The following is a 12,177-nucleotide window of genomic DNA, read 5'->3' on the forward strand; positions in this document are numbered from 1 at the left end:
GCACCCTGGGGGCCAGCATTATGAGTCATAGACTCTCAGTGGGGTTTTCCTTGTCATTCTGACCTCACTTGAAAAACTGAGCCAAAGTTGATTCTTTCTTAAGCCTTCATCAGGAACTCGCACTATTTATTTTTCTAGGAGAGGAGATGATGCATAAAATAAATTCTTATCAACTATCTAATCCTTCCTTTACCAAAGTAATGAGATTTTTTTTTCTTCCCAACCTTTTTATTTTTATTCCTTCCTCAATTAAAGGTCTTTTTCATTTGCCAGCTGGTGCATTCATGGACGTTTTCTTTTTTTCAAGTTATGCCTTGGGGAGGCTGTCCTGTGACATGCACATGCACATGTACATGTCGTGGATTAGCTGGAAATTAGTTAAGAAAGCCCTGCAATATGACATGTGTGCCAACAGTTGGGTGGCAACAGCAGGCCTGGTGGGGTAGAGGGGCAATTTCTGATTTCATTGTTTCTTGTTCCCTGCTTCTTTAATGTTTCCTTTAGAAAGCCTTGAAGTTTATTTCTTCCTTTAAAATGTGAATTTATATTAAACTTAGTATAAGCTTTTTATCTTGGGGTGGATACAGCTGCATTGAGCTATCTGGAGACTCTGGAACTCTCTCCTGTACTAAATATCTGGCGTCTAGTAATCATCCTTCTTTACTAAATCTCGTTAGCAGAGGCTCCATCAGCAGTGGCAGAAGTACCTAAGGCAGAAAGAGAAGGCTGTGCCAGTGTTCTGCTTTGACTTAATTCAGGGGCACATTTAAGTAAATTAAAGTGGTCAGGTGATATGTCCCTATGGTGAATTGAGTTTATATTCTTTACATTGAGTAATTATTTAATATGGCTTCATGCTGTTAGGTTATGTTTGTGCATGCACATTTAGCAGAGAAAAACACCAACAGGGAATGGTTTTAAGCACCAGTAAATTATTTGGGGGCAAACATTATCCCTAATTACTTTTCTACCTGGAAGCTTGTGACTTATGAGAAAAGTCATAAAGAAACTGAAATAGGAGGCTCTGGGGTAATAGTGTAAGCATTCTAAGTGGTAAAACCTTCAACAGCTTTGTCATAAAGATTCCTCATTTTGTGATGAAGTTGCTTAATGAAGTCATGTATTTCATATAAAGTACAGCATTTCCAAGGGTTTAAGAATTTTTGCATTCTTTTTTTTTACTGGAAAATCATAGAGCATAAGTTTGATACCCTAGTCACCCAAAGCTTTTGAGTTCTGGCTCTGTCACTTACCAAGAGTGATGGGAGCCTCATTTTCTCATTGGTAAAATAGGGATTATAAAATCAACCTCAGAGGTGTTCCGGGCTGAATGTGGTAACAGATGGAAAGCGAGGAGTGTGTAGTGGAAGGTCAGTGCAGGCTCCCTCTCTGCTTCCCCTTTGTACCTTTCCTTTTAGACACAGTATTATGCTTCATATTTGGATATGGTAGTCATCACTGATTATAATCAGCGCGTGTGGTTCAAGAAGTGCATTTGGCCAACATTCCTTTTCACAGCATGCACAAGGTAATGTTGTTCTTTAACTCAGGGTTGTTCTCTGCTGAATCTTAACAGCTACTGCCACTTCGTTCCCCCCATTGCCCATTATCATCTGCTCAAAAAGTGCTGCGTGTTAGGCTGTAGCATGTTGTAGCTGCTTTTTGAAAGCATTATTTGATGTCTGGGAATATTCCTTTGCTTTTGGAATGTGGCTATCTAGGTGTTGCTGGTTGTCGTCATAATGAAGGTGTCACTGTTGGGTGAAAGAGCAGCAGGCTTGCAAGATGCTCAGTGCTTTTGAGTGGCAGCACAGTTCTTAAGGCTATGGGAAGAGCCAGGGCTTCCTGGCCTGTCTACCTCCCCCACTTCATCTTCTTCTTACTCATAAACACCCTGTCATCTCACTTTGAAACAAGCCGCTGCTGTTGGTTGGGTGGCATGAGCTGGAAACATATGTTACTCCTATAAGAGAAGAGAAAGAAAGCCTTCACATTTGCAGTCAGTGCTGGGCCCATTTCCTTCATCATTCCTGGCAAGTAGTGAGTGAGCACTTGAAGGAATATGTGCATGAATGAATGGACTCAACTGTAGTATTCGTTTATATTTTTCATGTAGTTGAGTTACTTTCTTCTAGATTTGGGGAATTTCCTACAAGGATTAGTTCTTCTAAAACTCTCCTTCTAAAACTTTCCTACTCTTAGGACCTAGTAGAAGCTTGAACACTTAGTAAGTTAAAGCACAGCGCATGCTTATCCTGAGTCCATCTTCTGTTCTTCATATCAGTGTTTACTTAGTAATTGAAACTTTCATTTCTCTGGAGATGATCAATATACAGTTCTTTCCCCCCCCCTTAAGTTTTATCCTACGTGCAACTTTACGTTTCTATTTTCCTTCTGTTTTCTAAATATGAAGACTTCATTGTTCTCCATCTATGATTTGAGCGTGTGGGCAGTTTTCCATGTCATGTAAGAGGTAGAGATGAAAATAAAAATTTCACAGCATCTTGTTCCTAATAATTTTTGTGTTTATATATTTTTGTTCTTTTTTCAGTTGGCTTGATTTCATGTTTTCTTACAACCATCTCTTTTGTGTGTGTGTGTGTGTGTGTGTAGTGCTGGGGATTGAACCCAGGGCCTTGTACATACTAGGCGAGCACTCTACCAGCTGAGCTGTATCCCCAGCCCCCATCTCTTTGTTCTGACAAACAACCTAACAGATTTGGAATACCCAGAACTTCTCTTTCATCAAATCCACTAACTTGACCTAGGCTCCTTCCTCAAATATTGGTGTGGATTCCAGAAATATGAATAAACATCTTCAGCCATCATCCCCAGAGAGATCGTACATCATTCTCACCTGTATACCCCCTCCTTTTATATTGCGTTAGATTTCAACCTGATGGGGAATCAAATGCCTGTTCTCTAAAATTAGTGTTCAGTAATGAAATTATTGATTTGATATTTTATTGCTAAAATTGGCCTTTCATAGAGTCCAGACCTCTTTTGTATCACTGGCAAGGGGTAAGCAAGGTTCTGGGCTGGAATATCCTCTAATGCTGTACTATCTGCAATATACTATTCGATGACTCCTTTTCTTTCTGGTTTCTTTTTTTTTACTGTAAAGTCTGAAAATTTGATAAGACCTTAAATTTGTGAAATTAAAAAAATTTGTAATTAATAAAAACATACCACCAATAACAAATTCCAAGATTTCAAGATATCCTGGAAAATCTAGTTTACTTCTCACAGGTAGCAGGCAATGTGGATATGTAGTACAGGCTGCTCTAGGGTCCAATGGCCTCATTTCAAGTCTTGGTTCTACCAGTTACCAAATGAGTTACTTAAATTTGGGCCATCAGCTATAAAATATCTCATAAAGTAGGAGAACTCAATGAGATAAAGTCTGTGAAGCTCTTAGCACAATGAGATGTTAAAATTTATTTTTATCATTATAATTAAGTGGACTCAATTGAATAGCTGCATGTGTTACACTTTGAAGAATTATGTATCATTAAAAAAGAAAATTTTAGTATCTCAGTAGCTTGTTGAATTTAACTTACTTTGCATATTCACTGTTTTAAAAGAACCTAGTGTGTTTAATTTGGTGATTTTGGTAGAACTGTGCAACTTTCTAAAAGTAGAATTGAAAACATAATTTCTTTTACTGTTTTGTTTCATTGATAGAAAATAGGAGATTAAGAAGAAGGTGAAAGGGACAAAAGAAGTATGGTGGATTTAAAAGCAAAATGAATTTTATAACATGAGTTAATTCTTTTCTTTTTAGATCTTTTAGAGAAATCTCGTGTCGTTAAGCAGCCAAGAGGTGAAAGAAACTTCCATGTGTTCTATCAGCTGCTCTCTGGTGCCTCTGAAGAGCTCCTTCGTAAGTCTCTGTGTCTATTGTTTTATAATTTTTAGTGTTACAGCTGATTATACTTATTCTTACAGTTTAGATACAGTTTAGATGTTTTCCAAAGCATCCTCCTTAAAATGCATTCCATATGCTTCTCTCCTTCCTTCTTGAAGTTTTTCCATGACTCTGGTGGAAGTGGAGAACATGGTGTGCCTGCTTGTGCTCTGCATTTGTCTCATATCCCATACCTCACCAGGGACTCAGTCTCAGATGGCTTATAAAAGCCTGATGTTGAGGAGAGGGGCTAACCACAACTATAAAAAGTAAAATAGAAGAATGTAAATTTTCACCTGGGGAGAACAGTAAATGAAAACAATTATATAAAAGCAAATTGCTCAGTGAGAATTTAAAAATTGTGGGCAGTTGATACAAGAGATTAACAACCTGACCCTCAGATATTTTAGAAAATGAATGTGAGTCCCACAACGACAGTATCCAGCAGGCAATAGCTAAGTGATAAAAATATTGAACAAGTAGTTGGAACAAGGAGAGCTATAAGAAGCCAACCACACCTGGAGAGAAAAATTCTCCTCACTAATAATCAATAAATGTACCTGGTAATAGCACTGAAGTGCTAAAGTTAGTAAAAAAAGATAAAACCAACAGAGTGTGTTACTGATGGACTTGGACCCATTATCACTGATTTATTTAGCCAAATAAGAGTCAAAATGATCAGGACTTATTCCCTAGTCACACCACTTTCTGGAATATATCCCACCAAAATAATTTAAATGAATCCAAAAAGCAATTTACATGAAGAATGTTTATCACTGCCCTATATTATTATTATTTAATTTCTTACATACATGACAATAGTGGAATGCATTACATTCATAATTATCCATTCACAGCACAATTTTTCGTAACTCTGATTATAAAATATGTTCTTGCCAAATTATACCACTATAAATGAGCTCTCTCTTTTTTTTTTTTTGCATTACAATTCTTAATACACCTTTAAACCACAATTTATCAAATCTCTGTTTGTATATAAGGTATGTTGACACCAAATTCACATCTTCATACATGAATTTTTTATAATGATGACCATCTCCTTCCCTTATCCTTGCTATTGCCCTTCTCCCTCCCTTTCCCTCCCACCCTATTTATTTATTTATTAACTAGAAACAACCCAAAATATGCAGTGGTGAATGAATTCCTAGATGGGCATCATATGTTATCATGGAGTAGTATGTTGAAGACATTTTATGTTATAAAGATATAGAAAGGGACTTACCCAGTAAGAATCTGTGTAAAAAGGCAGAGTTTGAATATGTGCAATAGTGATAAAGGAGGTTTTACAGAAATGCTGTTATTGGTATTGGGCATTAACTTTTGTTCTGTTGATTTAGTGCATAATATGAAAGTCATCTTCTCTGAAGGGTTAAAAATGAAATACTGATGCCAATTAGATTTGTTCAAGCAACTTACTGATTTGTATGTGTGACTCAATAGATAAACTTAAGCTTGAGCGAGATTTCAGCAGATACAACTACCTGAGTCTGGACTCTGCCAAAGTTAATGGAGTGGATGATGCAGCCAATTTCAGAACTGTTAGGGTAAGACGGAATGATTTTATTACATTTAAAAATGGCTAGTGCTTGATTGCTCCATCCGAACTGGTGACAATCCTGAGTTTTCTTTTAAGTGTGACTCATGCCCCTAAGGTTTTAGAATTATACAAGAATGTGTTACATTTTTATTAGTTTGGGTTTTCAATACTCAAGAATCATACCAGGTTATATAGGCCCACACTTCATCTTAGCAAGCTATTTTACCATTTATCAAAAGGAGCTTGCGTATGTTATCCTGGAGCTTGAGTCTTGTAATATTATAGTTAAATTCCAAATGTTTTTATAGGCAGAGTTTTATAGCCAAAGTTAATTTCCAAGTGTGAAAACTGCCCTTGGATACTATTAAATCAGAACTGGTTTTGAGACAGAAAATCTTCATTTTGCTCAGTTTTAGAAATGATTAGCATTCCACATTCATTAGAAAAGAAATGATTTTACATAGTACTCTTATTTTCTGTCTTTATTTGGCACATACTGTCAAAATTACTCCTATTATGATCTGATGTGGTAACCGAGATTTGCTTCCAAACAAGACAGCTGGGGTTGTAGGGAGGACAGGGTCACGTTGTAGATTAAACAGGATTGGCATCAACTAATCCTTGTGGATGAATGAAAAGGATATGGGGATTCTTTCTCTGTTCTCTACTTTTGTGTCTGTTTGAAATTTTCATAACATAAAAATGTATGTTACTCCCCGCTGCCATATAGCCTAGTTGTACTCATCATCATCATCATCATCATCATCATCATCATCATTATCATCATCATCATCATCATAATGATGTCAGCTGTTCTTAAAAAGGAAACAGATCTCAGAGTATACCACTTTTTAAAACTGTGCAAACATCCTTACATGGAAGTAGTAGTCATTTGTCTCCTGGACATGATTTTTGTTCAAGACTTCAGTCCAAGGCCAGTTCTGTAATCATTCTGCCTGGCACATAGTTGGCACTCCATATAAATTTAGGAATGAATGACTATTCCTTGTACCCATCCTGTCTTGGATGAGGCACCTACCTTTGCAAACCACAGTTTTTCTCACATGTAAAATAAATGAGAGGTTTTCTTTGTTGAAGATTGTAGGAGCTTCTTGTTTGGTTTTGTTATAGTAGCAGAACCCCATGTAAAATAGACAGATGTAGAAACCAAGTTGCAGCAGTTGAAGTGGGGACAGGGACCCAAGATTCTGGCAGCTTCTCAGCTTCTTCTGTCTTGCTGTCTGCATCCTCCCTTCTCCCACCTGCCACGGCATGAAAGGTACCCCTTGAGTCACAGAGTGCCACTGAGAAAGGTAACAGCCTTGTCTTAAGATTTGGGATTTTTCCCCAGAAATAAATCTGTAATAGGATTCATTATAAACAACAATAAAGAACTACAGAAATAAACTAGGTGCTTTTTTCCTCTTCCCAGAATGCCATGCAGATTGTGGGTTTTATGGATCATGAAGCCGAGTCTGTCTTGGAAGTGGTGGCAGCAGTGTTGAAACTAGGGAACATCGAGTTCAAGCCTGAATCACGAGTAAATGGTTTAGATGAGAGCAAAATCAAAGATAAAAATGGTAAGTCAAAGGAGAATCACCTTGTTTAGGAAACTTGTGTTGACTTGCTGCCCAGTTTTAAATCTAAAAACTAAAATTTTTGTTTTACATTGCTTTAAAAAAGCTTTCTAGTGAAACTCAACAGAAATATAATTGCAGTTAAGTTTTTGTGTGTATGTGTTGTGCTGGGGACTGAGCCCAGGGCCTTGTGCATGTGAGGCAAGCACTCTACCAACTGAGCCATATCCCCAGCCCTGTAGTTAAATTGTAAGCCTTTTAATTTATACAGGTTAGATTGTTGAGTTTGAGTGCAATTTAAAAGGAATAGCCTAAGCCTTGGTAATGATTATCAATATACATGTAGTCACCTTTTGTGTCTATCTTCCCCTGCTCCCTAACAGAGTTAAAAGAAATTTGCGAGTTGACTGGTATTGATCAGTCTGTTCTGGAACGAGCATTCAGTTTCCGAACAGTTGAAGCCAAGCAGGAGAAAGTTTCAACCACACTGAATGTGGCTCAGGTGGGTAAATCATAATGGACAGAAAGTGTTTTAAAAGTTGATGGTGTTTCTGTATGAAACTTTACTTTGCAGGCTAGTAATTGTCATACTATGTTCCAGGCATTCTAAGCACTAGGGATAGTGAAAATTAAATAGATAAGGATCCCTGCCTTCAGAGAGCTTAAAATTCTGGCAGGGGGAGGTGGGAGTGTTTTGAGCATAAGAGTGACAGCATCTGCCCTTTGTTTCACTGGGTCATTCTGGCTGATTGTGGAGGGGAGAGAGGGAAACAAGCAGCAGAATTCCTTAACCCAGAGATGATGGTGGCTTGGACCGTGTGGTTGCAGTAGCTGAGTAAGTGAGATGTGATCCTTTTGTGGGTCTGGTTTGAAGGTGGAGGCAGCAGGGCTTGCTCATGCCTTGATGAATAATAACAAGAATCAAGGGAGACTCAGTAGTTGCCATTCACTGATTTGGAGAAGATCATGTGAGATGCCAGTTCTGTGGTCAGATGGCCAAACTGAACTCCTGGCCTTTCTTACTGTACCACTTTGAGGTAGAGTAAGTGTTCCTAAGACACAAATCTGAGCTGCAACCTTCTTTCCTGTTGATTGAAGTTAAATGGACATCTGTTTGCATGGATGGATGTGTAGGCAGAACCAGGCAGCATCTGGAGCCCCTTACAATGTAAAACTCTTTGTGCTGTGGCTTAGAAATTTTCCTACCAGTCAGTACTGGTCTGGTCTAGAGTTAAATGAGTAATTCAGGACTTTTCCTACTCAGGCCTACTTTGTTTATTCAACTATGGGGTTTTTTTTTTTTGTTTTTTTTGGTTTTTTTTGTTTTTTTTTGTCTGATCCTCCTTGTAACTAGCTTTAAGCATTTGTAAGACAGTAGGGTAGAGTTCAGCCTCTCTCTTGTTCTAATTAGAGTTAGACTTTCTTGCTACCCCAAGAATGCCTGCCGCCCTTTGCTTTCCTTCAATACTGAGATCTTATTTTACATGAGTTACTTGGATTGTGGAAAATACTATCATTTTATGTACATGGAGATTAGGTTTGTAGCAGTCCTTCCCTGGTTGTACTGTTGTCTGTCTTTCTAAATTGCTGCAGCTGCTGTCATGTCTGTCTACTTCAGCCCTACTTTTCAAAGTCAGATGGGGGAGACTGACTGCATGGAGAAGATGTTGAGAGCCTGAACAGCACACCCACCCACTTGGGCCCTTGGTAGGGAAGTAAGGGATCAGGGAAGGCTTCATGGAGAGATTGAAGGATTTAGATGTATAAAGAATGGGTGAAAGGGCATTTCAAAAAGAAAGCATTGAGAAAAGCCAGCTTTGGAGCACATATCAGGAACAGGATCAGTCAAGCTGGGCTGGAGCTTTAGATTCAGGAAGAAGATTCAGAGCAGTGTGGCTGGGAAGGTTAAATTTGGGGTCAGAGTGGAACGTCTCCAGCAGAGGTTCTTAGATTTAGGCATGCATCAAAATCACCTGGGTGGCTGCTAAATACCCCTTGAGTGTTTGATTCTGTGGGCCTGGGTTAGGACCAAAGAATTTATTTTTTTTTTTTTTTTTTTTTTTTTTGGTAACAAGGATTGAACCCAGGGGTGCTTAACCACTGAGCGACATCCCCAACCTTTTTTTATTTTAATAATTTTTTAAAATTTTAAGACAGGATCTCACTAAGTTGCTAAGACTGGCTTTGAACTTGCGGTCCTCCTGCCTCAGCCTCCTGATCCACTTAGAAGGATCCACATTTCCTCTAAGTGCAGTTACCACCACTACTACTGCTGCTGGTTCAGGATCACATTTTGAGAGCCACTATGTGTGGATGTTTTAGTGGCCAGAGTTGAGGTCGATTAGTACACAGTGATGCCATGAGAAAGCCTGTGTTGTTTAAGGAGCCCCTTTGAGGATCTGTGTCTTTTGGATCTGTTTTTATTGTGTTTTGCTTTTTATTCATCCTCTGTGAAAACCTGACTCAGGCGCCTCTTTTCGATAAGCTTATCTGAGTTACCTTATTGTCACTGGTAGAACTTTTTCCACAAATTTTTAACCTGTGGATGAAAGAATTTGGCTTGAGATCCTCAGTTTTTCAGCACCTTCGTTGAGTGTGGGTTTTTTGATGTGGTGGTCTGAGTGTGTGCTTCTACCCATCTGACTGCCTGGCAGAGTTGGATTTCTACGAGAGTGATTGGTCTTATTAGCTTTTTCTCACAGTTTCATTGCTTGGACCTCAGGGTCATAGTTATTCCCCCGTGCCTCATTTTCCCCGGGGCATTCAGAGCTGTTCCCAGATAGGATGCCTAATATTAAAATAGAGGATACCCAAGACAGTTTTTCATTTAGTTTTTACAACATAGCTCTCTCCTTGGCCTCCCTGTGTACATAATCCAGACCCTACACGACCTTAATCATTGAGCAACATCCCCAACCTTTTTTTAATTTTAATAATTTTTTAAAATTAAATAAAGTCAGTTTATTGCTTTCTAGTTCTCTAGGTGCTGTACTTATTTACCTGCTTGTCCATCACCCCCATGTCACTGCTCATTCCTTCTGCCTGTCTGAATAGCCACCCACTTGCACCCACCCAAGAAGCCTTTCTTGATCACTTAGACCCCCAGATTCCCCTTCTCCGAACTCTTTTTCTCTACAATTGGGTCTTGGCCCTGTGATTGTTTTGTTTGTGTCCATTTGATCTCCCTCGCTCTACTGCAAGCTTCTGGAGAGTGGTTTCCGTGTCTGTGCATCTCTGGGTCTCCACCTTGCTCATTCCATGCAAGGCCACCATCTCCCATCGTCTCACAAGCAGATGCCACCTGTGGTTTTCCTCTGTGAGTTTCATGCAGCCACAGAAATGCTCAGTTTTTGTGCAGTGTGCTCAGAATCTGAGGGTGAATCAGTGTGCTTGCTATTTCCCCCTCATTTCTACATTCCTTGTAGATTCCTTGTAGATCCTTTCCCCTCGTTTCTACTTTCCTTAGAATAAACATCCCTGCCCTTTCTGCTTTATAGGATGTTATTGTGGGGATTAGGTGGCATGAATTGGACTCAGAAGTGAGGGATAGCAAATTGATAGCCCCTGGGGCCAGAGATAGCTCAGTAGGCATGTCTTATTTGACTAAAGGGTAGTTTTGCTTTTGTTTTGATTATTTTCTTTTTCAGTGTTGAGTTTGACCTAGAATGTGTCTCCTCACTGCTTCCTGTTCATTCTTATCACAAGTCCCTAAGAACATTTGAGTTGAGGTCCCTTCAATGGACATTTGTTTGAAAGAAGCAAAGAAGATCAATACTGGCTGTGAATACACCTTAAACACCATAAAGCAGTTTCCCAGAATAAGTTGTCACTGTTGTTCTGTTGCACATTGAAATGATGCTTTGTAGGAAGCAGATAGCATACCACTAAAAAAAGCTGGATGACATTAAGATGAAAAAGGGTTTATTTACAAATACGTAGTGTTTTGGGATTGTGTGGTGTTTTGAGATAACTTAAATTTACAAGAAGGGAAAGGATTAAGAAATGATAGAGGCTCATGAGACTGTAGTAGGAGAAATGGATACTTCAAAAATCATAGTGAAAATCCATTGTAGACTCTGTGCCAAGCTCTGTTGTAAACACTTGAATTACCTATTTAATACAGTGAAAACTAGGAGAAAGGGTATTGAAGAAAGGATGTATATCCAAGTTACATTTCTCTGTCTTAGCATTTTACATGCATCTTCTACTATTGAATCATACCTTTGCCCCCTCTTTTCCAACACCCCCTTGCTTTTCTTTTTGCTTTTTTTTTTTTTTTTGGCCAGTTTCCAGGTATATTTTCTATTCTTGATTAGAGCAGCTGAGAGATGGAGAGGGAGGTTTGGGGTTGACAACAAAGTGTCCAGTGAAAGGAAAGAGTGCAGTTCTTTTCATCTGTGATCCCAGGGAAGTGAGTATGTTATTAATGTTATTATGCTTCATTTAGCTAGAAGTGTGAAACAAGAATTCCCACACAATCTGACAAGCTATGCTCTCTGTAAAACTACAAATGTACCAGTTTCATTTAACAGCAAAACCCAACTCTCTACTTACAAGTAGCAGACTTCACTCATATGGCCGGTGTGTTAAAAACAGAGGCAGAATCTCCAGCTTTCCTCTCAGGGGGCCAGCCCCAACCACCCCAAGAGAACAAGTGTTACCCACCACTGGTACTGTCCACCCTGGGCACCTGCACTAACCCCTTCCAGCGTTTGGATTCTAAAACATACATGTTGGGCTGGGCTGTGGCTCAGTGGTAGAGCACTTGCCTAGCACGTGCAAGGCCCTGGGTTCCATCTCCAGTACTGCAAAAACAAAAATAAATTAAAAAAACCCAAAGACATTTTGTGTCTTTATTCCTTCTTTGCCAGATAGCCCTGAACATCTTTAAATAAGCCTGTAAGGTTTTTATCTTCACTGTACCAATTTATACAAATGGACTGTGGAGAATATTTAGAAAACACTCAAAAGACTAGGCACAAGAAAATTTACAGATTTCCATCAGTTTGAGCCATTTGAATGTGCTTTCATTTTCCTTTTTTATGTGTAGAATTTAAAAAAATTGTTGTATTACATATGCAAATTTTTAACTTTCGCACAATGAAACATTTCCATTTCATTACTCAATTTCATAA

General features: G+C 38.8%; 1 protein-coding gene across 5 annotated transcripts in view; it reads left to right on the forward strand.

Moving 5' to 3' along the window:
- Positions 1-12,177, forward strand: part of Myo1b (myosin IB) — a 171,244-nt gene that overhangs the window by 110,644 nt on the left and 48,423 nt on the right. For all 5 annotated transcript variants that reach the window (XM_046447331.2, XM_046447333.2, XM_046447332.2 and 2 more), the window contains 4 exons: positions 3,785-3,883; positions 5,369-5,472; positions 6,898-7,045; positions 7,426-7,544. In XM_046447331.2, the coding sequence (XP_046303287.1) occupies positions 3,785-3,883; positions 5,369-5,472; positions 6,898-7,045; positions 7,426-7,544 (470 nt within the window). The remainder of the gene's footprint in view (positions 1-3,784; positions 3,884-5,368; positions 5,473-6,897; positions 7,046-7,425; positions 7,545-12,177) is intronic.

Source organism: Marmota monax, unplaced genomic scaffold (assembly GCF_021218885.2).
Source record: "Marmota monax isolate L192 unplaced genomic scaffold, Marmota_monax_Labrador192_F-V1.1 WCK01_AAM20220418_F8-fsc00007, whole genome shotgun sequence".
NCBI classification, from domain to species: Eukaryota; Metazoa; Chordata; class Mammalia; order Rodentia; family Sciuridae; genus Marmota; species Marmota monax.